The sequence below is a fragment of the Rhizomucor pusillus genome, assembly GCF_041956525.1.
Source record: "Rhizomucor pusillus strain CBS 183.67 unplaced genomic scaffold VTP01scaffold_18, whole genome shotgun sequence".
NCBI lineage: Eukaryota > Fungi > Mucoromycota > Mucoromycetes > Mucorales > Lichtheimiaceae > Rhizomucor > Rhizomucor pusillus.
In genome coordinates, this window is record NW_027192160.1 from 5,666 (window position 1) to 27,069 (window position 21,404).

At 42.6% G+C, this 21,404-nt stretch overlaps 11 protein-coding genes across 11 annotated transcripts; 8 read left to right on the forward strand and 3 right to left on the reverse strand.

The window, feature by feature from the left end:
- Window positions 1-2,499: 2,499 nt before the first annotated feature.
- VTP01DRAFT_3654 (uncharacterized protein) lies at window positions 2,500-3,107 on the reverse strand (the record flags this gene model as incomplete). The annotated part of the gene is made up of 3 exons (XM_069382249.1): window positions 2,500-2,694; window positions 2,763-2,789; window positions 2,847-3,107. 3 exons carry the CDS (start codon window positions 3,105-3,107, stop codon window positions 2,500-2,502), a joined length of 483 nt encoding a protein of 160 aa, XP_069235980.1.
- Window positions 3,108-3,204: 97 nt separating this feature from the next.
- VTP01DRAFT_3655 (uncharacterized protein) lies at window positions 3,205-6,341 on the forward strand (the record flags this gene model as incomplete). The annotated part of the gene is made up of 17 exons (XM_069382250.1): window positions 3,205-3,340; window positions 3,406-3,421; window positions 3,472-3,554; window positions 3,615-3,648; window positions 3,700-3,723; window positions 3,781-3,885; window positions 3,949-4,007; window positions 4,065-4,298; window positions 4,361-4,491; window positions 4,554-4,715; window positions 4,792-4,911; window positions 4,969-5,080; window positions 5,139-5,212; window positions 5,263-5,439; window positions 5,493-5,597; window positions 5,655-5,795; window positions 5,853-6,341. The coding sequence occupies 17 exons, from the start codon at window positions 3,205-3,207 to the stop codon at window positions 6,339-6,341; spliced, it is 2,202 nt and encodes a 733-aa protein (XP_069235981.1).
- Window positions 6,342-6,845: 504 nt separating this feature from the next.
- VTP01DRAFT_3656 (uncharacterized protein) lies at window positions 6,846-7,872 on the forward strand (the record flags this gene model as incomplete). Its single annotated transcript, XM_069382251.1, has 3 exons — window positions 6,846-7,010; window positions 7,080-7,595; window positions 7,660-7,872. 3 exons carry the CDS (start codon window positions 6,846-6,848, stop codon window positions 7,870-7,872), a joined length of 894 nt encoding a protein of 297 aa, XP_069235982.1.
- A 48-nt stretch (window positions 7,873-7,920) lies between these two features.
- VTP01DRAFT_3657 (uncharacterized protein) lies at window positions 7,921-9,341 on the reverse strand (the record flags this gene model as incomplete). Its single annotated transcript, XM_069382252.1, has 6 exons — window positions 7,921-8,268; window positions 8,329-8,452; window positions 8,510-8,563; window positions 8,652-8,987; window positions 9,052-9,238; window positions 9,293-9,341. The coding sequence occupies 6 exons, from the start codon at window positions 9,339-9,341 to the stop codon at window positions 7,921-7,923; spliced, it is 1,098 nt and encodes a 365-aa protein (XP_069235983.1).
- A 477-nt stretch (window positions 9,342-9,818) lies between these two features.
- VTP01DRAFT_3658 (uncharacterized protein) lies at window positions 9,819-10,869 on the reverse strand (the record flags this gene model as incomplete). Its single annotated transcript, XM_069382253.1, has 5 exons — window positions 9,819-10,054; window positions 10,117-10,285; window positions 10,340-10,510; window positions 10,565-10,628; window positions 10,688-10,869. 5 exons carry the CDS (start codon window positions 10,867-10,869, stop codon window positions 9,819-9,821), a joined length of 822 nt encoding a protein of 273 aa, XP_069235984.1.
- Window positions 10,870-11,416: 547 nt separating this feature from the next.
- Window positions 11,417-12,863, forward strand: VTP01DRAFT_3659 (uncharacterized protein; the record flags this gene model as incomplete). The annotated part of the gene is made up of 6 exons (XM_069382254.1): window positions 11,417-11,581; window positions 11,640-11,688; window positions 11,756-11,829; window positions 11,904-11,950; window positions 12,005-12,173; window positions 12,609-12,863. 6 exons carry the CDS (start codon window positions 11,417-11,419, stop codon window positions 12,861-12,863), a joined length of 759 nt encoding a protein of 252 aa, XP_069235985.1.
- Window positions 12,864-13,182: 319 nt separating this feature from the next.
- On the forward strand, window positions 13,183-14,935 carry VTP01DRAFT_3660 (uncharacterized protein; the record flags this gene model as incomplete). Its single annotated transcript, XM_069382256.1, has 5 exons — window positions 13,183-13,461; window positions 13,564-13,620; window positions 13,676-13,876; window positions 13,937-14,405; window positions 14,484-14,935. 5 exons carry the CDS (start codon window positions 13,183-13,185, stop codon window positions 14,933-14,935), a joined length of 1,458 nt encoding a protein of 485 aa, XP_069235986.1.
- Window positions 14,936-15,057: 122 nt separating this feature from the next.
- Window positions 15,058-16,863, forward strand: VTP01DRAFT_3661 (uncharacterized protein; the record flags this gene model as incomplete). Its single annotated transcript, XM_069382257.1, has 4 exons — window positions 15,058-15,640; window positions 15,692-15,949; window positions 16,296-16,311; window positions 16,377-16,863. The coding sequence occupies 4 exons, from the start codon at window positions 15,058-15,060 to the stop codon at window positions 16,861-16,863; spliced, it is 1,344 nt and encodes a 447-aa protein (XP_069235987.1).
- A 939-nt stretch (window positions 16,864-17,802) lies between these two features.
- VTP01DRAFT_3662 (uncharacterized protein) lies at window positions 17,803-19,374 on the forward strand (the record flags this gene model as incomplete). The annotated part of the gene is made up of 4 exons (XM_069382258.1): window positions 17,803-17,965; window positions 18,042-18,470; window positions 18,520-18,769; window positions 19,107-19,374. The coding sequence occupies 4 exons, from the start codon at window positions 17,803-17,805 to the stop codon at window positions 19,372-19,374; spliced, it is 1,110 nt and encodes a 369-aa protein (XP_069235988.1).
- A 563-nt stretch (window positions 19,375-19,937) lies between these two features.
- Window positions 19,938-20,602, forward strand: VTP01DRAFT_3663 (uncharacterized protein; the record flags this gene model as incomplete). The annotated part of the gene is made up of 3 exons (XM_069382259.1): window positions 19,938-20,247; window positions 20,335-20,436; window positions 20,502-20,602. The coding sequence occupies 3 exons, from the start codon at window positions 19,938-19,940 to the stop codon at window positions 20,600-20,602; spliced, it is 513 nt and encodes a 170-aa protein (XP_069235989.1).
- A 132-nt stretch (window positions 20,603-20,734) lies between these two features.
- Window positions 20,735-21,034, forward strand: VTP01DRAFT_3664 (uncharacterized protein; the record flags this gene model as incomplete). Its single annotated transcript, XM_069382260.1, has 1 exon — window positions 20,735-21,034. The coding sequence occupies one exon, from the start codon at window positions 20,735-20,737 to the stop codon at window positions 21,032-21,034; it is 300 nt and encodes a 99-aa protein (XP_069235990.1).
- Window positions 21,035-21,404: the final 370 nt, after the last annotated feature.

Genomic DNA, 21,404 nt, shown 5'->3' on the forward strand with positions numbered 1-21,404 from the left:
GGAACACAACCTGTTAGTGATATGAACGATATGATTTTTTTATATCTAATAGTGAATTCTGTTCAGATAGCTCTGATGGTAGTATGTTTTTAAATATGAAGATTTATAAAAAAATAAATACTAACGATATAGTAGCAATTGATGGTGGTTATGCTCTATTTATTAATCAATTTGTAGAAATTGCATCTGAAAAAGGTTTTGATTTCAGTGATAATAACTTTGTGCATCCTATTCGTAAAAATTTAAATGAAAAATTAACTATCCGAAGACCACTTTAACAAAACTTTTGGGAGCTTTCGTGCAAAGATAGGGAATCAATTTTCTGAAATAGGAAACAAATTCTATAGATTTAACATAAAATACTATAATATTCAATTCAAAGTAGCATGCTTACTGAAAAATATAGCGAAATTTGTAGATATTTTAATGTTCCAGTATATCCACATCATAAACTATGGCATACCCACGATTTTCAATTCCCTGTAGAGAAAAAATTAATTGATATTGTTGTACGTAATGATTTACAAAATAAAGAGAAATTTGATAAAATGCTACAGTTACAAAATGACCTTTTAAACATGCATATATCAAGAAATGAAATGGTTGTAGATAGCTATTCAGATAATGAATCTAATGGTTCAAATGGGTCTGAAAGTGATATTAATGTTCCAAAGTTTAATGAACGTTCAAAGAAAAGGAAAAGGACTGTAAAAGGTAAAAATAAAGAAACAAGTTCATATGAGATTGAATCTATTGTCAATCATAAGGTAGAAAATGGCACGTACTTGTTTTGTGTCAAATGGAAAGGATATTCTGATAATGATAATAGCTGGCTATCAATGGACAAATTTAATGAAAAAGATATGCTATCAGAGTATATAAAAGACCATAACTTAGGAGTGTTGGAGGTCATCTAGGACTCGATAATCTCATCATCTGCTTCTTTCTCGTTAGCAACGTTGCTCACGAAATACTTCAAATTCCTCTTCACAGTATCTTCCCGGAGAACCATCAAGTTGGCCCCAAAAGCGATTTCCAGATCCCGTTCTATCCTTGGGGCCAACGTCGCTGTCAACAGAATCGGTGGCACCCCCAATTACCGAAGATAGACCAGATTGTGCACCACATTCCGGAAGCTACAGCACCTAATCGCCAAATGTGCTTATCTACTACCACACGCGAGATATGTCGCTCCGATTCCAGATATCGGCATGCACTGATGAATAGTGCGCTAGTAGCTAACCGAAACGAAAAAAAATTAAACGTATTTCGGGATACCATCCTTAGATGCTTGATTGTCCCGATAATGCTATGAAATCCAGCCTTCTTTGCACATCTCTCCATGTCATCTAGCAAAGCAACAAACGGAGCCACTATCATCGTCATCTTGTCGTCATGTTCCAGAGTCGCGGGGACAAAGAAAGCGGTCGGCTTTCCTCCTCCTGTTGGCAGCACGCAAACAAAACTATCCTGTCACTTCGGCGCTTTAATCCCCCCCTCATCCTGCGCTCGAGCGGTCGATTTGAAGCTGGCTTTAGCAGTCTTCACTAAACGTCATAGTCCGAGCAATGCTTTCATTTAACGTTTCAGCGTACGCAGCTCCAGCTGCATCTCCTGACACCCAGCCTATCAGTTTTGACTTAAACTTAGCCTAACTTCCCAGTCATCGGTTGTTCCTTTTCGTTCAACGATTCTCATTTTCTCGTACAGTGCTTCCGTGATATCGATGATATTACGGATCCGCTACATAAGCGGGTGAATATCTCAAGATGAACACATGCATGTTGATCTATCATTTTACTCATTCTTTCGATGGAAGTAATGTATGGTGCGTGCTCGTCGTGCATTGCAAACTTCCATATGTGAGCACCGTCCGGGCTGTCGTCAATGCTTGACCATGACGTATCGTTATTTACGGGTATAGCTTCTTCAGGTTCTGATGAAGCAATTGCAAAGGCTCTGCCTGTTTAATTCTGTCCGCATTGTTTGGGTGATGACTGCAGTATGCGCACGCTTTCAATGACACGGTTGTTGTGAGTCTTCGTCTAGAAATACACAGATATTGTGCGGCACTGAAACCAACCGCTGTTCTGTTACTGATGTAAATGCTAATGACAAAGCCCAGTTCTGTAGCTGATCGTTAGCAATAGGTTTTGACTTCTCCAGGCGAAGCAGAAGCCTTGCTGACAAGGATAGAGGACATGTTTATATGATGGAGTCAGAAACGGAGAAAAGAGAGAAACCGGAGGCAAGTCTGAATGTAGCGGTCATTTGTCGCACCGAAGAAAAACATATACAGAGATTCAACTCGCTCCGCTTAAGCTACATGTACATCATACCAGAACTCGAATAGAGAATGCGCCCGTTCGCGTTCATGTGGCGCTTGATACAATCGAGTATCAACATTGCCTGGATATGACAAACATTACGATTGCATTCCTTTCTGCGAATACTTTTGGATCCAGTAGTCTAGATCAAAGCATCTTTTATTGCTACAAACTAATCCTTTCCAAAAATATCCTTCATCTTGCTCATCATACTCTGACGAGTATCTTTCGCACCTTCCATTGCGTTCCCTTGCATTTGTTCTGTTGTGTTTTTGAGGCTCTGTTGCAGTTCAGACAAGGTGCTCATGTCTAAAGGGATTTTTGCGGTCGTAAGCGTCTTTACTAACTTATCCATTCCTTGCTTGATCTTTTCATGCCATATGTCAGTGATAAGAAACTATTCTGGGTCCTTTGCACGAGCAATCTGATGCTTACCTCGCTGTCACTGAACAGTTTCAGCATCTGCCATTTTCTACTGTAAGCATTTGGATATCCCCTGCTATAGAATATAGTACATACCTGACTAGCTGACGGTTTCCCATTTTCTATATTAAATCCTTTCTTCTGCAACAATGCACCAAACTCTAGAAGTTCTTGCATAACTTGCGGGTTCGAACGTATTTGATCAATGACAGACTGTCCTTTGTTTTTGGATGAATCCAAAAGATGTTTGCCAGAGTGGAAACATGCTGATCTTTCCCATGCTGCACGTTGTCTTAGGAGCGTTTGACGTTGTCGGAAAGTGAGACAAGCAAATCTACGTGCTGCGAACGGTAGCATGGCGTTCTAAGTGTAGAGTGTTTAACTTGTAGAGCAACTCAGCGCTCCGCGTTAAAGTCATTGAAATTCGGGCGTTCGTGTTCCCTTTGACGCCTGAATGGAGATTTCCACAGTTGATGTACTGGCTTGGCTTCACAGCTCGAAGGAAAATGAAAGCAACACGGAGGCTACCAGCAGGATTGCCTTCGATCCGAGAATAGCTGAGCCAGCACTAGTTATCGAAAACGAAGGAGGTAGGATCACTTCTGGTTTTCGTGTTGCAGGTTGTAGCTGATTCTTCCAATTCCACTTTGGTTAGGAACCATTAATGAAAGGTAGCTGTACACCCCTATTCATTTTGTCCTGATGTTCACACCTCAAATAGCTATCGATTTTCACGAATACCCTTTCAAGATTTAAACGACTGTAGCCCGGAGATCGAGAACGCTGTAAAGTTTGCTGTTGAAGGTATATCCGGCATAAAATTAGTACGAAAGACCAGTATAATAACCGTCGAACTTCCTAAAGGCTACAATGCATGCGTCGTTTTGCTAAGTGCGGGGTGAGTTTGCTTCATTATTTTATTTGGCATAAGCACTAAAGTCCATTGCAGTGCCGCAGATGCTTTCGAAACTAGGCAAGTCTAATTATTTGGAAGGATTGAAAAGCGAACCTAATTTTGTACGTTAAAAAGACGAGATACACTGCGGAAAGTTTTGTACGAACTGAGTCGACAACTTGTATTATCTAATGAGATCAGAGAAAAGCGGCAGCTCCCTATGCTTCGGTTAGAATATGCGTATGTCAATCTCTTCTCCGTCTGTCTACCGAGCCGTTGCTGACAATGTTAGATTGAATATAGCTATATTGGAATTACTGATGATTACTGCTACGATCTACGGAAAGGATCTAGACTGGATAGTAAGTATCAATGTAGTAGACTGCGAGGAAACCATGTCCTGAAAATTATCTTAATAGATGCTTATCTGCTTGAACATGGGATCGACTCTCTGATGAAAGCTGCGAAGAATATTGAGGCTATATGGGATAAGACTAAGGCTGGCTGCAAGTATCCCTTTACTCTGAAGATACGGCTGACTGACGGCGACGGATATGCTGGGAGCCTCATCTTAGCAGACCTGTTGTTCCCTTGGTGTACTGTGCCTCGTGCCGGCATACCTCCTAGTTTGAAACGATCTTTTGCAGCTCTAAGTATGTCTGATGTCTACGTCACTGTGTTGCAAAAAGTCTCAAAGTGTATGATCGTCCACTAGGTGATCTAGTACGGAAAAGAAGTAACAGCAATTACATCGGCTCTGTATGTACAGAAAATTGTGTTCTGACAAAGATACTGGGATCAAGTTTTATCGGTCTCTCCAAATTGACGATCTTCATGTATTTGGATGCAAGTATAAAAGTGTTCCTCTATAAATGCACAGACCATGTGAACATGTTTGCTCTGTTTAGGAATATCCAGGCGACTACAGCAAGGAAATGGAAGATGCACTTGTTTTTTCGCAGCAATTGCAGCAGATTCGAACAGTCTTAGTCCGCAATGCTCCGGATCCGCGGCTATTAGATTACAAGGCTCAAAATTCAGCTCTACGGGAGGAACTAAAAAAACAAAAAGTCAGTGTAGCAGTATGGTTTCATTCCAGGAACCAAGCTGGGAACAATACGTGTTCTAATTTGCTTTGATATTTAGGAGAAAACAACGTCTTGTATTCGAGACGTAGCGGAAATCAACTCTAAATTTGAATCTTTGCTGGAAGAGAGGGATTTTCAGCGGCAGTTGTTGCAAAAGTCAGCACAGGAAAATCGAAAGGTAAAACATATTGTGTTTCCTTTTATAATTGCGCCATAACTAACATTTCGTATACAGTTACGGAACCAATGCGATTTGATACAAGCGATTACCGAGTACAACACAAGTCAAAATAGACTGGAGCAATGCGTTTTGAAAAGTAGAAACTACGAGCTTCGGTTATCTCGAAGTCGGTATGAAGATAGCAAGCTGGACGGACATTTGAAGCTAAAATATCATACTAATAGTCAGAATGGATCGAAAGAATGAGCATGCACTCGCTAGACTTATCAGATTGGAATCTCAAATTAACGATCTAAATGTTAGTAAGCTGACATAGATATCGATGGAATTGGTCTAATCTTTCAATAGCACAAATTAGCTGCTGCGCAAACCGATGCGATAGAGCAGGTACAAAGATTGAAGGAACAACTGGAGATCTGTGGGGAACAGCTTCGTCAAAAAGAAGCATCATTGCGAGACGCATGGCGGGACTTAGCTCGCCGAAAGGCAGATACAACTGTCGAAGAAGACAACAAAAAGCTGAAGGTGGCCTTGTGTATTCTCCATAAAACGAAATGTCTACTGATTTTGATGCATAGGAGGATATGGAATCTCTTTTGAGGATTATTCACATACTTGAAGATGAAAAGGAGAAATCAGTACGCATGATCAATAATTTAGCAGATAAAGCTGGGCGTCTCGAGGTACGATATATGGATATCTTCGTTGCCAGTGGCTTTCCCACTAAAACTATTCTTCAGGAAGAAAGATCTAGGTGGAAACAACTTGCAGAGGAAAGAAAGACGGATATATTGGAGTGCATGGATGGTTTCAACAACGCCGAATTTAAAATCAAAGAATATGAAACCGAGATTGAGAAGTTGAAAAACAAACTCAAGGAGGTAATATTCAATCCATAGTTACAATGTAGTGACATGCTATTCAACAGAACATTATAGTATGAAGGTATCAGTTCTAGACCAGTCTATGAAGCAGCAAAAGCGACGGAGAACGATGAAGCCGGTGATGCGAATGAAGATCAAGATAGAAACTCAGACGAAGGCAGGAAAAGCGTTCCTAGTGGACAAGAAATAACTAAGACAATCCATGAAAAGGATAAGCAGGATGCTCAGTCCAAAGTTCCAAAGAAACGAGCGAGACGGCGGAAAGCAAAGGAAACACCAATTGTCTCCGATGAGCCAGACTTTGACGGAGCAGCATCGGAAACTCAAGATACCCGTCCAGCTGATGCTACTAATGCTATTAGTGTGGATAATGTAGCAACCCCCGATGATACGGAGGCACAGGCGGGAAATACAGAAACTGCTGCCCCACCGGCTATCAAGAAGCGCAGACGACTTTTAGATCCAAAAAGAAGGGTCCAGGAATATGATGATCCGCTGAGCCCTTTATCCAAAGTGCACCAAGTTCTTCAAGACGATACTTGATACCAATCATTATTGTAGTATATAGCATTCATATAATTAAACAGGTGTTATTTACAGTGAACACTAAAAAAGGCATCTCCTGGTTTGGATGTGCTTTCCGAATAAATTCGAGGTTGCGAGAGAAACTTCCTCAGACTATGCAAAGGCCGTAGAACGTCTGGAAGTATGCTTTGCCATCCTTCAATTAGAGTGGATGAGTTTGCGAGTGGCAATTATCTAGGATGTATGCCAGATACATTGGTCCTTGCGACCCGGTATTTGAGATCTTCGCGTGTAGACCTAGCTTTCATAGATTTCCTGCTTGCGCAGCTGCTTACAATTATTGTTCACGTTAAGCTATTTGCGAGCCTCTATAAGAAGAAAAGATGAAAGAACTGGGATATCGCTTATGTAAATGGCAAAGCTATTTGGGATACTGTAGCTCTTGATTCTGACACAAGCGCTGTCACAACCCACGGAGGAAAAAGCAGCGGCAGTTCATTCAAAACGTGCCCCTTTGCAGAAATGCCATACTCATTCCACAGCCACTCTGGACAATTTTGCCACCACGGCTACGGTCAGCTGGAGGATGTTGTCAAGGAAGCAATTAGGAAAGGCTTCAAAGTATACGGCTTGAGCGAGCATATGCCTCGCTTCGAGCGAGGAGAGCTTTACCCCGAGGAGATCGAGGCAAGTTAGTTTCTGATGCTTTTGCAGGCAATGCATAGACTATAGTCTGATCTAACACGTGAAGAGTAGGCCAACTGCTCACCCGATAGTCTGATGCAAATATTTTCAGAATTCCAGGCACATGCTCGCTCTCTTGCTCGAAAGTACGCGGATCAAATAACGCTGCTTGTCGGCACAGAAATCGAATACATCCATTGCGGTTATGAGCAGCATGTGCAAACTTTGCGAAGAATTCACGAAATAGATTACATCGTTGGCTCGTTGCATCACGTCGGCGGCATACCAATCGATTTTTCAGCAGAACTGTATGAAAGCGCCCTGGGCAAGCACGGCGGGCACAAACAATTATTTGAAGCATATTTCGATGAACAATATGCAATGCTGAAATCGGTCAAACCGGAGATAGTAGGCCATTTTGATCTCGTCCGCATCTTTGCAAAAGAAGAAAATGTCTTGCGAGAAGTATGGGATCGCATAGAACGTAATGTGGATTATGTGATCAAATATGGTGGCATATTCGAAATCAATTCTCGCGCATGGAAGAAAGGTTTACAAGATGCTTATCCTCATAAAAGCATCATTGAGGTAAAAATTGATTTAGACAATCCAGAGACATGAAAACAAAACTGAATTTTCGGTTGTTTTATAGCTCATAAAGAAGAAAGGAGGACGATTTACTCTATCTGACGATTGTCATGGACCTCAAGATGTAGGTCTGTTTTATGACAAGCTGGCTATTTATTTGAAGGAGACCGGTATCGATACCATTCATTACCTGAGAAGGGAAAATGACAGCATCGTTGTGGCACAACATGTACATATCACGGAAGACCCTTTTTGGAATATGGTGACTAGATGGTGATAAAGGTGATAAAAGAAACTGTACAGTTTTCGGAGAAGGATCAGATTATCACTGGGATGATGTAATATTCTTGTCGTTTTGGGAGTTCTGAGCAGTGCTTGAGCTATCCATTGTTGTGCGTCGTCTTTTATTTGGGCTTGGTCCTCTCTTCTCCACATCAGCATCATCGTCATCGCTCGAATTATCATCTTCGGCGGATGCAGAATTGTCCCGAGATATCTTTTGGCGTGCGTTGTCGCTTTCGTCTCCACTTAATAGCTGTTGTACTTGCATTCGGCGACCTCTGGCTGTGGATCTTTGACTACCGGACGATAGCAATTCTCCTTGAAGCCCCAAGTTCTCTGTTCCGATTAGAGATTGATGAACGTGCTCAATGGACTTGAAATACTTGACGGTCTAGTAACATCCCAAGATGAATACCATATAGATAGAACAAATTCATGGATAAAATTTCACCTTAACATGCAGTTCCAAAGTTGCATCTTCGTCGCAGACGATGAGTCCTTTGGGATGCATCTGTATCGCAGACACGGTCCACATGTGGTTTACTCCTTCTTCTACGCATTTGGCTAGCGCAATGCTAAGGCGAACGCTCAGTTATTGTCTAATGCTCGAATCAGACCATTTCTATGCCCACCTCTTGTGCGCCCCTGTGATGATGATACAAACTTCGCGCGCATCCATGACAGTCCTATCACGTACATGTCAGCAAATTATACTCGCAAGCAAGTATGTTCTTCTCCTTGATTCTTTTTCTTTTCATTGAATATCACACTTACGCAACGCCAACGGTCAAGGCCAGTTTTGGGACTTTGCTGATATCGCCGTCGAAAAACCGCGCATTTGCAATAATCGTCTCATACGCCAATGTTTTTACACGTGTGCGGGAAGTCAAAGACGAGCCTGGCTCATTAAAGGCGATGTGCCCATCTGGGCCAATACCACCCAGGAAGAGTTCAATGCCACCATGGCTAAGGATGGCTGCTTCGTAGCGTCGGCATTCTTCGTCCAGATCTGGCGCGTTCCCGTCCAACACGTGAATGTTCTCGGGTAGAATGTCGATATGTTGAAATAGATGTGTCCACATGAACGAATAATACGACTCCTGATGGTGCCTAGAAACAAGTTTATTCGTATCATCCTTCAGTTGCTCAGTGATTTCTGCTGCTGGCGACTTACCGCGGGATACCCACGTACTCGTCCATGTTGAAGGTGACAACGTGTTTGAAGGAGAGTTCGCCATTTTTGCAAAAGTTTGCAAGACGATGATAGCATCCAATAGGAGAGGAGCCTGTTGGAAGCCCTAGCACGAAAGGCCTCTCCTTTGTAGGTTGGAACTGGTTTATACGTTCCTTTATGTAGTGGGCTGTGCTGCACTTGTTCAGCGTCGTTCTCGAAAACGAGACAAACGATGTCTTACCGATCCACGCAGATACTTCATCGTAATCCTGTCGAATGACAAGCCGCATTGTGCAGGAGAGTAAAAGCCGTTGTTCCCAAGCGGCAAGGGGCGGGGTCACCTTAAAACCGGAGCCTTCCGCGGAATCTTGGTGTGGGGATGTGCAACATTCAGACTTCCCGCATCATCACGAATCTATCCAGAGTCTCAAGCTCACTTTCTACTTGCATTTACCACAATTCATATGATAAATACCATTTGAAACATTCTTTCCTGCTTATCCTTCTTATTTTCCTTGCTTATTTTGGGTATTCGCGAGAACATCCTTTCAAATATATACTTTGGATTCCGCGGACCAAACCAAGTTATATGTGTAACGGAAATTCATCGTGTTCCCAAAGTCTTCGACCTAGCATGTTATGAAACAGCTTACTGGATTAAAACATCGTAACAACAGTAGGCACGTTAACTATATCAAGGCAGGAGGTGCAAAAGAAATTACAGGCACAGATGATTCGGGTATTGTCCATCAAATACATAACCAACGTTACTCGACTTTCTTCTCTTGAGTCTCCATATTTTCATTCGATGTCTTCCAGACGAAACTCTGCAAGTATGCGCCCCAAGATACATTGGAGTTATTGGAGGCTGTCTTTGAGCTCAACTTTGCTTCAGGTTTCTTCGGCAACACCAGTGAATTGAGAGAATCGTAGCTTTCGGACCTATCAGAACCGACTTCAACAGGTGCTGAGGCCAGATGAGCATCATCTGCGCTTTTGCTTTCTATACGACACATGTAAGCTATATATGCATGCTGCCACGCTCACGGATAGCAATAGCCCTACCTGACTGAGGAACACGTTTGAACTGTTCTGACAACTGCGCACCTCGAGTCACCAACAAGGACAACGAGGCTCCTGTCGGTATCCATGTTGCCCAACTTTGTTCAACGGTACTGTGACTCTCCGACACTGACTCTTCCAAGCCATTGGGAGACTCTTCTGGATTGAGCGACTAATATAAAGATTTATCAGCTATATATAATGACAAAAGAGGACTGGGACCTACTTTGTTTACAACTTGGGATATCATTTGTCGTAGGATCTGGTATACTAGTTTGCCGTAATGTGATAACATCCCTTTCACTGTAGCCTGACAATCAGCAATCGATTTATCAATCAATGATTCATGTCTTTCCAGGAACGGTTCGATCAAGTCGGCGTATAATACAAGTGCACCCTGAGGATACTACTGATTAGTATCATCAAACTCAAGATACGGTTGAATCCGAACCTTCGTTTGCGGCAAAGTCAGCCATAACAGTATTATAAGCTTCATTTCGCTGTAAAATGGTACCCTGTCCGCAGGTAAGCGATCATACTGACATACGGCTCCAGGGGACAGCTTTTCAATTACCAAAAGAGCAGTAAATCCGCAAAGTATTCCACGACGATGAATACAGTCGCCGTGATCCAATAAACCAGTGACGGTGCAAACTGCTCTGTCTTTCCATATTTAAGCGTTTTATAGCAGTTGTAAGCTGGGTACAGCTCTAGCAGTGACACTTTTGCAATGAAGTATATGAGGGAGGACAACATAGGGGCGGGGGAGAGGTTAGGAAGAGCTTCAAGGCCACAGCTACTTTCATGCCGAGCTGAACTTCCAAGTTTGCTGAGAAAGAATTTCACGCTTATGCATTATTTTATCCACTTGTGCGCATCATGTCTTTCCTCCTTTGCAAATTACAACAATAACTGTCCAGCACAATTCCGAGGACAATTTTTCAAATGACTAGATACAGAGACACCACGCAGGAAATTCTTTACTGCAGTGCCCGTCGAAAAATGGAAATTTGCCAACTATTTGCAATATAATCATCACGCTGCGCTCAAGACAAACATCTCCAACTACAAAAATCGACTTGGATTGGCTCACGAAACAGGGCTTACCCGAGGAAATCAATGTCGTCGTTAGGCGTCTAAGAAAGGAATTTCATGTAGGCAACGAATTCTTCGTGAAAATTGAGGCTTATACCTCAGTTAGGGAAAGAGCTTGGAGGATATCAAACACCTTGTTAGAGATGAACCGCCGGCTATCTTTATACCTTTCAAGGACCAGTCAACCAGGATGCACATATCATCAACAATGGAGAAAGTAGTCAAATACCTCCCTCATGAAGGTAAATCTATTAAGCGCAAATTGCGGTATCCTAAGCTGTCATACCTTAGACAAATGAAACGAAAAGCAGAAGAGAAAGAAGACGACGACAACAATTGCATGCTGAAACGGCAGTTTACGGCTTCCTACGAGGTAATGAGGGTACTTGCAAAACAAGAGCGCCTGTTTATATTTTCTGATCCTTCAAAAGACAAAAAACGTAGAGGAAAACGAAGTATCCGAGAATGGGGCTATCGGAGGTAACACTTAAAACAACTCTATAATGCGTATCTGATAAGTATGTATCTGACTCATGGACCACTCAAGCAGCAGACAATGAAAATTGTCTAGACGATGAAGGAAGAGAAACGATTGGAACGACGAGAGCACTGAACTTGACGGTGTGTACTTGAATCAATCAGACACCTCAGTTGGAACGAAGATAAAAAGGGCGGCTGAGAAAACCTTAGCGAAGTTGAAGACAGGAGAAGAAATCAAAAGATCCGAACGGAAGATATTGAGGTAGGATAAGGCACTTTTTGTTCCTCCTACCTGGAAACTAATTTTGAAACTTAGTTCGGGATTTTCATCAATTCTCGATCTTGTGGATCAATCGGATGAAGGACAAAAATCACTATTCGGACATTGCTGGGAACTGATGAAAAAGAAGCTTACGGATGATTATCGGCTACATCAGGTGCCTTTATCCGAAACAGTTATAGATACCTGGAAGGTTGTGAAAACAGTACGGATACATCACTAACAAGATATGACCGGTGATTAGCACTTCGTTTTTGATATGCAGTGAGACTGCCGACGCTGATTTAGGGTTATCATATCTATAACGAGCTGCTGGCAATCCATCTTTAATAAATTAACAAGTGAAGGAAAGACGTCAAGATCACCGTTATGGAATCATCGCTCTACGTCTATGCTGTTGTTTACGATCACAACGCGTACGACCTTTTGATTGGTCGCCGATCTATGCACCAACTTCGGATTAGTACGCAATGGGGCAGCTACAATTGGACAATTTGGACAAAGCACGGAATTAAACCTCTCGAGGTTACATACACTTTTTCCAAAAATTAATGTCGCTGCAATTTGTCGTTTTGATGTATAAATGTATTATAAAATTTCACAAAATGCGACATTACTTTCTGGAAAGAGTGTATGACAGGCAGTCAAGACAGTTATTGCCCCTAAACCGCGGATCGAGACAGATACTGATGAATATGACACCGAGGCTTCCATGAATTCATCATCTAGCGATTCTTCCACAGACGAGACAACGCCAGCTTATCTTGTATTCATGTGTGACGAGGCTGACGAGAACACGGGCGTGCCTAGCGAACCTGATGTTATCCCGCATTATATGGTGAATGAAGTTATTGGAGCAAGCACTCCTACTTCTCAGAGCGAGCTACGGAAGTAGATCGTGATGGCTGTTGAGAAAAGCGGTCTGGCCAGTGATAAAGCATCGCAGCTCTTAGCGGTGTTACCAAGATCTCACCCAAGCCAACCTCGTTAAGTTACACATTGAAACCGGCGACCCCAAACCGATTATGAAACGGCCTAACCGTTACATGTCCCATTCCGAGCTCGAGTTGTTGAGGGAAGAAATCGATACTATGGTGAAAAATGGTCAGATGATGCCAGCTACGCACGGACCCAGCAAGAAGGGATTTCCTTCGGACACAAACATTTAAGCCCAGCGAGCACAAGTCCTCGAACACAACATATTCAAGAACATCATGGCCTCGGACACACATCTAATAATCATCCCAAATGATCTAGCGTATCAACGAATCGCGCTTGACCTTGACGGTAGCAGCGGTCAGATTATGTTTGTTGTAGAAAATATCTCCACAACGACACTGCAGGTGCAAGTGACGTACGCTGCTGGACTTCGTCGTAACAGTATAGCCATCCCAACGCGCAATAACCTGGGCAGCTTGTTTCAGCTCTTCTTGGTTTTCAAATCACAATTCAACAAATTAGACATTGCATTGTTCGATACAACTTTCGGAAGGGTAGATTGTTGTGTCCGAGAGAGAACATGTCGTGTCCGAAGGAAATCCCAGCAAGAACGGGCGCCTAGGTGGAGGTTGGGCTTTCCCGGTTCTGTATGTTAGGAAAAAGAATGGCGAAAACGGTTGCGCGTGCAATTCCAAGCGTTGAACGCTGTTACGGTACGGGATCCTTGGCCACTTCCGGCGATTCAAGACCTACTTGAAGATTTTGCAGATGCAAGCATTTTCTCCACCATGGACCTCCTCAAGAGATTTAATCAAAATCGCTGTCGATGATGAATTGGTACCAAAACCTACTGTCGCTACACCATTGGGAAACTTCTCCTACAAGGTCATGCCCTTTGGAATTGCAAATGGTCCAAGTATTTTTTCTAGAGCCATATATCTGGCCATGGAACAGTTTTTGGGACGATTTGTTTCGACATACATCGATGACATTACGGTGTACTGAAGCAGATTTGTGGAGCTTCTTCAGCACCTAGAATCGGTCCTGGAAAAGCTCAAGGAAGTTCAAGTGAAACTACAGCCGGGAAAATGTCATTTCGCTCGAACCGCAATAGAAGTTCTTGGATCTATCGTATCGAAAGAAGGATTCAAGCCGCATCCCAACAAAGTGCGCGCCATACAAAATTTTCCAGCACCAAAAACGCGTACGCACATCCGGGCGTTCGCAAGCTTGGCGGGCTTTTACCGACGACATGTCCAAGGCTTCAGCAAAATAGCTTCACCCTTGAATGACTTACTAAAGAAAAATCGGGTCTTCTTATGGGGCCAAGAACAAGAAAAGGCGTTCCAATCTCTCAAGTTAGCTATTGCTTCCGCCGCCAGTCTCAAGTACCCAGATCCAGCTAAACCTTATAAGCTTTACATCGATGCATCTGATGTAGGGGTTGGAGCTGTCCTCACCCAATGGGATGATGAATCGGAAGCAGAGAGACCCATATGTTTTCTGTCAAGAAAGTTACAAGGAGCTGAGATAAACTACCCAGCGTTAGAAAAAGAATTACTCGCGGTGATCTAAGCTCTCAAAAGGCTGCGGAAGTATCTTTTAGATAAGAACTTTGACTTGTACACGGACAGCGATGCAGTACGGTATCTATTTTGCAAAACAGATCCAAACCAGCGTTTGCAACGATGGGTGTTGGCGGTACAAGAATTCCAGTTTAGGGTTCATCATTTGCCCTGCAGGAAGAATACTGTTGCCGACGTATTATCGCGATATCCACCTCAACACAATTTTGAAGTCGATGAGGTACTGCCAGATCAATTGTTCCCGGCTGGTGCGCTCAATAAGAACAAATTCCGGATCATGAAGACAGTTTGCTTGACCTGTGCCAATACCTTAAGGATGACCATCGATCCTAAGCTTAATAACAAAGCATCACACTATCGTCTGTTTAACGGCCATCTTTATCGTCTAGTTGGATCAAGATCACTGATGATACCCTTTAAAATGAAAGGACACAAGTGTTAACAGAAGTTCATGACGGCCATGCACACTTCGGTCAAGAGGCATCGTGGAAAACGTTTATATATATAGTATTGGTGGCCGACTGCCTATCAGGATAACAAGGAGTATGTGCGAACTTGTCACGTATGTCAACTATTTGCATCACTACCACCCAAGCAGCCTACCGATGGAATGTCGACGTTCAAGGACTGTTTGAAACGTTTGGCATTGATTACGTAGGGCCCATCGAACCGGTATCGCTCAAGGGAAATAGATATATATTGCTCGCTATCGAATATTATACAAAGTGGCCTTTGGCACAGGCCGTGTCTTCGGCTGATGCTATCACCTCAGCAAGGTTTATCTATGAACAAATGTTTTGCACGTTTGGCCCTACTAAGGCTCTCCTCACCGACAACGGATCCCACTTTGATAACGCCATTTTTCAAGTCTTCGTTGATATGGCGAATTCCAAACACAAACTCGCATCTCCTTACCACCCACAAACGAGCGGAAAAGTTGAGCATTTGAACGGAACGTTGGTGAAGGCCCTGCGCAAACTCACCTACTCGTACCCGCAAACCTGGGATGAACGCCTACCAACCGTACTGTACGCGTATCGGACCAAAGTTCGTAGTAAACTAAAACAAACGCCGTATGAGCGCCTTCACGGGTGGTCGCCTCGCTCGCATCAAAGTGACATCCTACAACAAGTTGGTCTACAACTGGGTTAATGGGGACGATTGTATTAATTGGAAGAGCGTAATATGCAAAATCAAGAAAGCCACACCGAAGAACCAGAGCAAGCAACCACCACGAAGTTGCCTTTCAAGGTTGGGTATTCGGTGCTCAAGGTTTATACAACTCGCAAGGGAAAGCTCGATACAAAATTCCAAGAGAAAATATATCGCATTGAAGCTGCATTTCCCAGTGGAACATATCAGCTATCTGGCCCATCGGGACGCAATTTAAAGAAGAAGTTCAATGGTGATTTACTCAAGCCCTACAGACAACGACAGGCGATCCCTGTAGGTCAAAGTATGGCCGAGGAGGATAATATAGATTGACAGTTGAGAGTGACGTGCTTTTGAGCACTTTGAAGGACTATCAATTTTCCTCTCTACTTAGTAACACCTAGTTTAAAATTCTCGTGTCACTCATCCTTTTTTCGAATACATGTAAGACTTGAATGTATAAATGCTAACGATTTTTTACTAACAATTTTGAAAAGTTGAACTTGCTTAAATACGACAGAAAATTCTTGGACCCAAAGTACTTCGCAAACATTACAGAGCAGGAAAACATCATCTCTGCGTTTTATGGTCACCACTTTTCCAGCTAATTTTTCCGTGACAGTCGATATAATTTACGAATCAAAGCGTAGGTTACGCGCTGTACACGTGGATGGGCTTAGACTCACTTGATTCTTGATGCTGGTGAATCTATTTTCAAAAATATGACAAAGGAGAAAGGTTCAGTACGAAGATAGCAGCAACATAGGTGGCTTCAAGATAGACATGAGGATCATACTGGATATCGCCGGCCAAGAATGCGATGTTGGCGCAATTGAGCTAGATAAGGATGATAATGCATCTAAAATCTTGGACGACGAAGGGAAATTGCCTCGCGAGGGAAAGGACATCTTGGATCATCTTCTAAAGCTACATTTGACCGACGATGAGGACAAGCTTATATCCTTCATAGTGCAACTTTCTGGATGTCAAGGGGAGCTGTCTACTGTACATCTTGTTTCCAACGGTCTCTATCTGGCAGTCCCACAGCAACCATGGACTTCCCCAAGAACGTTTGCAGAACTCGACAAGTTTTTGGACATGTTGAAAGTCCTGTATATAATACGACAAGAAATGGAACGACTAGCAGACATGATCCCCACAGGATACTCAAGGAACAGAAAATTCTCGTGCATCTTGGTCGCCAAGGAAGGGCCATGAAAACCATTTATTGGAGTGAGTGAGAGACACTTTCTATACACTGCCAGGAGGGGCAATATTATCACGACCGAAGAACCTATATGCAAGAGGAGGGAAAAAGCTCATCTCTAAACTATTGGAAACGAAACGAAAGAACGAAGCCATGAAGGTGGGCAGAGGAAAAGACGTTATGGTTGATGCATACTGATGGTGCAAGTTGGACAACAGAAGATACTATAATACCATCACGCAGAAGTACAGTGACAAGTACCCTCTCTATTGGTGGCATGATTAAAAATCGAATCTTTGCCATGCGCTGAATGCATCTCTTGTTGTTAGAGCTTGATCTCATATCCCTCATCAGCTTTTCAATTTCTTTGGTCCCATATCTATAGTCGTCATGTGGATGTCTATCCTACCCTTGCATGTACAATATACGCGTTAAGGAATTGCATGTTGTCTTCAACGTGCAAGGCACTCCGAAGAAATCCACTGGAGCATTTTACTTTTTCAACTTTGTTGGGATCTTGGGTCGAAAGTGACCTTCAATGAAGACAACATAATCTCACAACTAAAACTGTTCACCATACTTCGGTGTTTCGATATTTATCTAATTTCAGGTACCCAGACAATAACATTGATATTGGTAACTGAAGACTCATGAATCTATACAGTCATCCCCCGTTAATTTCAACCTGCTGGGTTCCCTTGAAACGTTTTGAAGATTTAGTATAAAGCTGCCTGAGGCAACATTATACCAATTATGTTATAGACTCCTCAGTATTTGTTTATGTGGCGCCTTCTACATACATTAAGTATGTTCCAGCATTTCGATGACACTGGATCTTTTTTTCACCGTTTATCATGGTTCCAAAATGACGACGTAACTGTGGGAATGTCAGTATTAACGCTGGTCAGAGGCAGGAGATACTCGAAAAAAAAAGGATAGAGTGCCCGAAAATGAACCTGCAAGGTTTCGCAGACTGGGCAAAATCGCGGTGGAATCTGAAGGTTGCTCCACACAAGTCTACAATAAGCAAGTTCGTAAAAAAGAACCAAAAGAGCTACTATAATCTCACCAATTCATGGAAAACGCAAGCGAGACAGAAAACCTGCCCATCCGGTATGGCTTCTTGCGTTGCTATGTAAAATATGTACACACTTTGTTTTTACTAACAGAGTCGACAGAAACTTGACAGGGCAGTATCATTATGGATCTAAAATGCTGAAAATAACGGCATTCCCACAGCATGGGATTAATCGATCAGGCTGCGAAAGTGCTTCGGAAAAGCTAAAACTGCCCGGTGACGCTTTGAAGTGGTCCAACGGCTGGAAACACCTCTTCAGGAAGCGGCATAAGTTGAAAAGGCATTCCTTGCATGGCGAGTCTCGTACGTCTGACATCCAAGATGCCAACGACTTCATATACAGTGTTCAAGACATGTTATCACAATACGCGCTGCGTGACATTTACAATATGGACGAGACAGCTCTGCTGTACAGTTCAGTTCCTCGTTCAGCCATATCCAAGTCTGCCTTCGCTGGTTTCAAGGATGATAAATCCAAGTTGACTGTGGCCTTAACATACAATGCCGACGGTTCAGACCAATGGAGACCATTGATTGTAGGTAAGCATCAAAAACCACGAGCTTTCAAGAAAGAATGCAGAACAACTAGGCTTCTCCTTATATTATTACAACGAAGACGCCTGGATGACCCAAAGTATTTTCAAATCTTATCTTAAGCGATTCGACTCTATTATGCGATCGCAAGGACGCCATGTCTTGCTGCTTCTCGATAACTTCTCTGGTCACAAGTGCGATTACGAACCTACAAATGTGTGCCTATGCTATTTGCCACCAAACACAACGTCTATAGTCCAACCACTGGATGCTGGGATCATTAAGAACTTGAAATGCTTTTACAAGTAAGACTTGACACCGTATACACTTTAGAAAATTACTAACACGAATAACTATAACAGAAGATTTCAGTACCAGGGAGTGTACGATGCTACCATGGGGGGCCTTCCATGGAAGAGCTGTCATTGAACCCGATGCGCTTTTCCGGGTAGATCAATTACAGGCCATGTAATGGATAAGACATGCCAGGGAGAATGTTAAGCAGGAGACTATTCAAAACTGCTGGAAGTCTACGGTTTTGAAGCATAACATTACAAACTCTCAAGAAGCCAAGGATGAGGTCTATCGGGAGAATGGAAAATAAAAAGAAGATATTCAGTCGCTTTGTCGTGACGTTTTTAGCGAGACAGCAAGCGCTAGTCATATAATTGATCTTGATCCAGCTGAAGAACGAGAAGCCGTGCATCCATACTTGACAAACGAGCAGATAGTCGAAGTGATTGAGGAAGAGGAGGAACGACAACTCAGTAATCAACATGCCGAAGAACATCAAAATGATTTGCAAGATGACCATTTCAAGCCAAGCTTCACAGTACAAGAAAAGCTTACTCATGTATCCTCTATATTGAGCTTCGTAGATGAGGAGCCGCATGTCACTTTATTGCTTTGAAGAAATCTTTGGGGGATCTCAGAGATCAGTTGCGCATCAAAGCTCGATCGAAACAGAGTATATTGACAGATTATTTTCAGTAACTCAAAATAAATGTTGCCCATATCTAAAGCATTATCGCTTGCAATAAACCCCGTTAAGTTTTCAACGACATCTTTGCTATTGAAATTAGAAAATAACGAGGTGTTGACATATTTCCATATGTTTTTCGGCGGTTCCCACCAAGAAGCTCGAAATTAGAGAGGGATTGAAATTAAGAGGGTCGAAATTAACGGGGGATGTCTGTAATAATAATATTCTCTACCTCGGTCAATACGTTGGCATTTCATCTCGACATGTATGAAGAAAAATCAAGTCTCCGGACGACACGCCGTCTATATTGCCCAGAAATGCCCTGTAATAAGCGTTCTAGCCTACCTTCATTTTTCAAGAAATGACAGAAATATCTCAATAATTGACGTTTTTTCCAAAAGCATCAACCTCATTGTTCAAATTTCGGAGTTGTGAAGAAAACCATGTGTGTTCTTGGCATGAAAGAAAGTATTCTCTTTGCAAGCTGCACAATGCCGCGTACCGCACGATCAACAGGTTCAAGAGCACAACGTGGCTCCACGCAACGAAAGATTACAGATACTGGTCTAAGAGCAACGAAGTCCAAAGCCAAGAAGGGCGAGGGCAAGCTGCATTCCGATCTTGGGAAGCCAGAGAGGCTGGAAAGTCCCGATACACCAAAGTCGCCGGATGAAGTTACTCTCGATCAGGATGATGAGATCCTGGGGATGCAAAGCGATCCAGGACGCAAAGTATACCCTGATCCTGATGTAGACAAGCATCGGAAAAAAAAGCGTTTAACCGGCCCACGACCGATACGTAGTAGGTGGATCGACATTGTTGTATCTCACGGACAAACAGGATGGTCTCTCACCTACGTATTTCCTGTTGTGATCTTTTACTACGTAGTACATCAGGAGCATCTTTCCGAGCAGGATATCCTACTGCGGCAATTTGATCTCGACTACAAATTTGGTCCTTGCGTCGGGCTTACACGTTTAGAACGTTGGGGTACATTTCCATGCGAATATCGACGCAGAAGATGCAACGATCACGACTAAAGAGTTCTAAAATAGAACGTGCAGAGCAGTTGGGCTTGAATCCACCAGAGGAAATCAAGAGGATTATTCAAGCGAACCCGACAGAAAATGAAAGTTTGTTTGAAGGTCGGATTTGAGAAGGTTTCGAAATGATTTCATCGATTGCATACCCATGTCGATATGAAACCTTCAAACCTATAAATTGATTCCCAAAGACCTTTTTACACGTTCTTTGGTTACCTTCCTTACACTCCAATTTGTCAATTGAAATGAGCGGTCACGGACACACACATCAGCATCACCACAAGAACAAGACGCTAGCTGGTCAACCTGAGGTTGCACGCGCTGAAGCTAATATGATGGCTGGAAAGAACTATGAAAATCCTCACCAAGGTCACAATGAAATGTTTGATACTTTTGACGAGCTCAAAGAACATCGCCGTGAAGCCTACGGCAACCACTCAAGCAGGGAAACTCGGGGCGTGAGAATCGACCGAGAACTTGAACAAGAAGACCAGCAACGATTGCAAGAAAAAGAGGCCGCGAGAGCCGCGAAGAGGAATGTATAAATATTATTATATGCATTTGTATATTACATTTGCAATACTTGGCGTTGGAAAATAAAGATACTGGTTGAAAACATCAGAAACGAGCGAACCCATTTCTGAAAAAACTTATATACAAATATGCTGTACTTAACCGTAAAGTGGATATGCACACTTTTTCCAAAAATTAATGTCGCTGCAATTTGTCGTTTTGGTGTATAAATGTATGATTATAAAATTTCACAAAATGCGACATTACTTTTGGGGAAAGTGTATATAATCATCAATATCGATGGAGACTGAATTGGATTGTCATTTTCTTCCATACTATGCTATACATGAAAATATGAGGTACAAATTCTGCTGGCAATAGCTGTTTTCATTATAGATATAT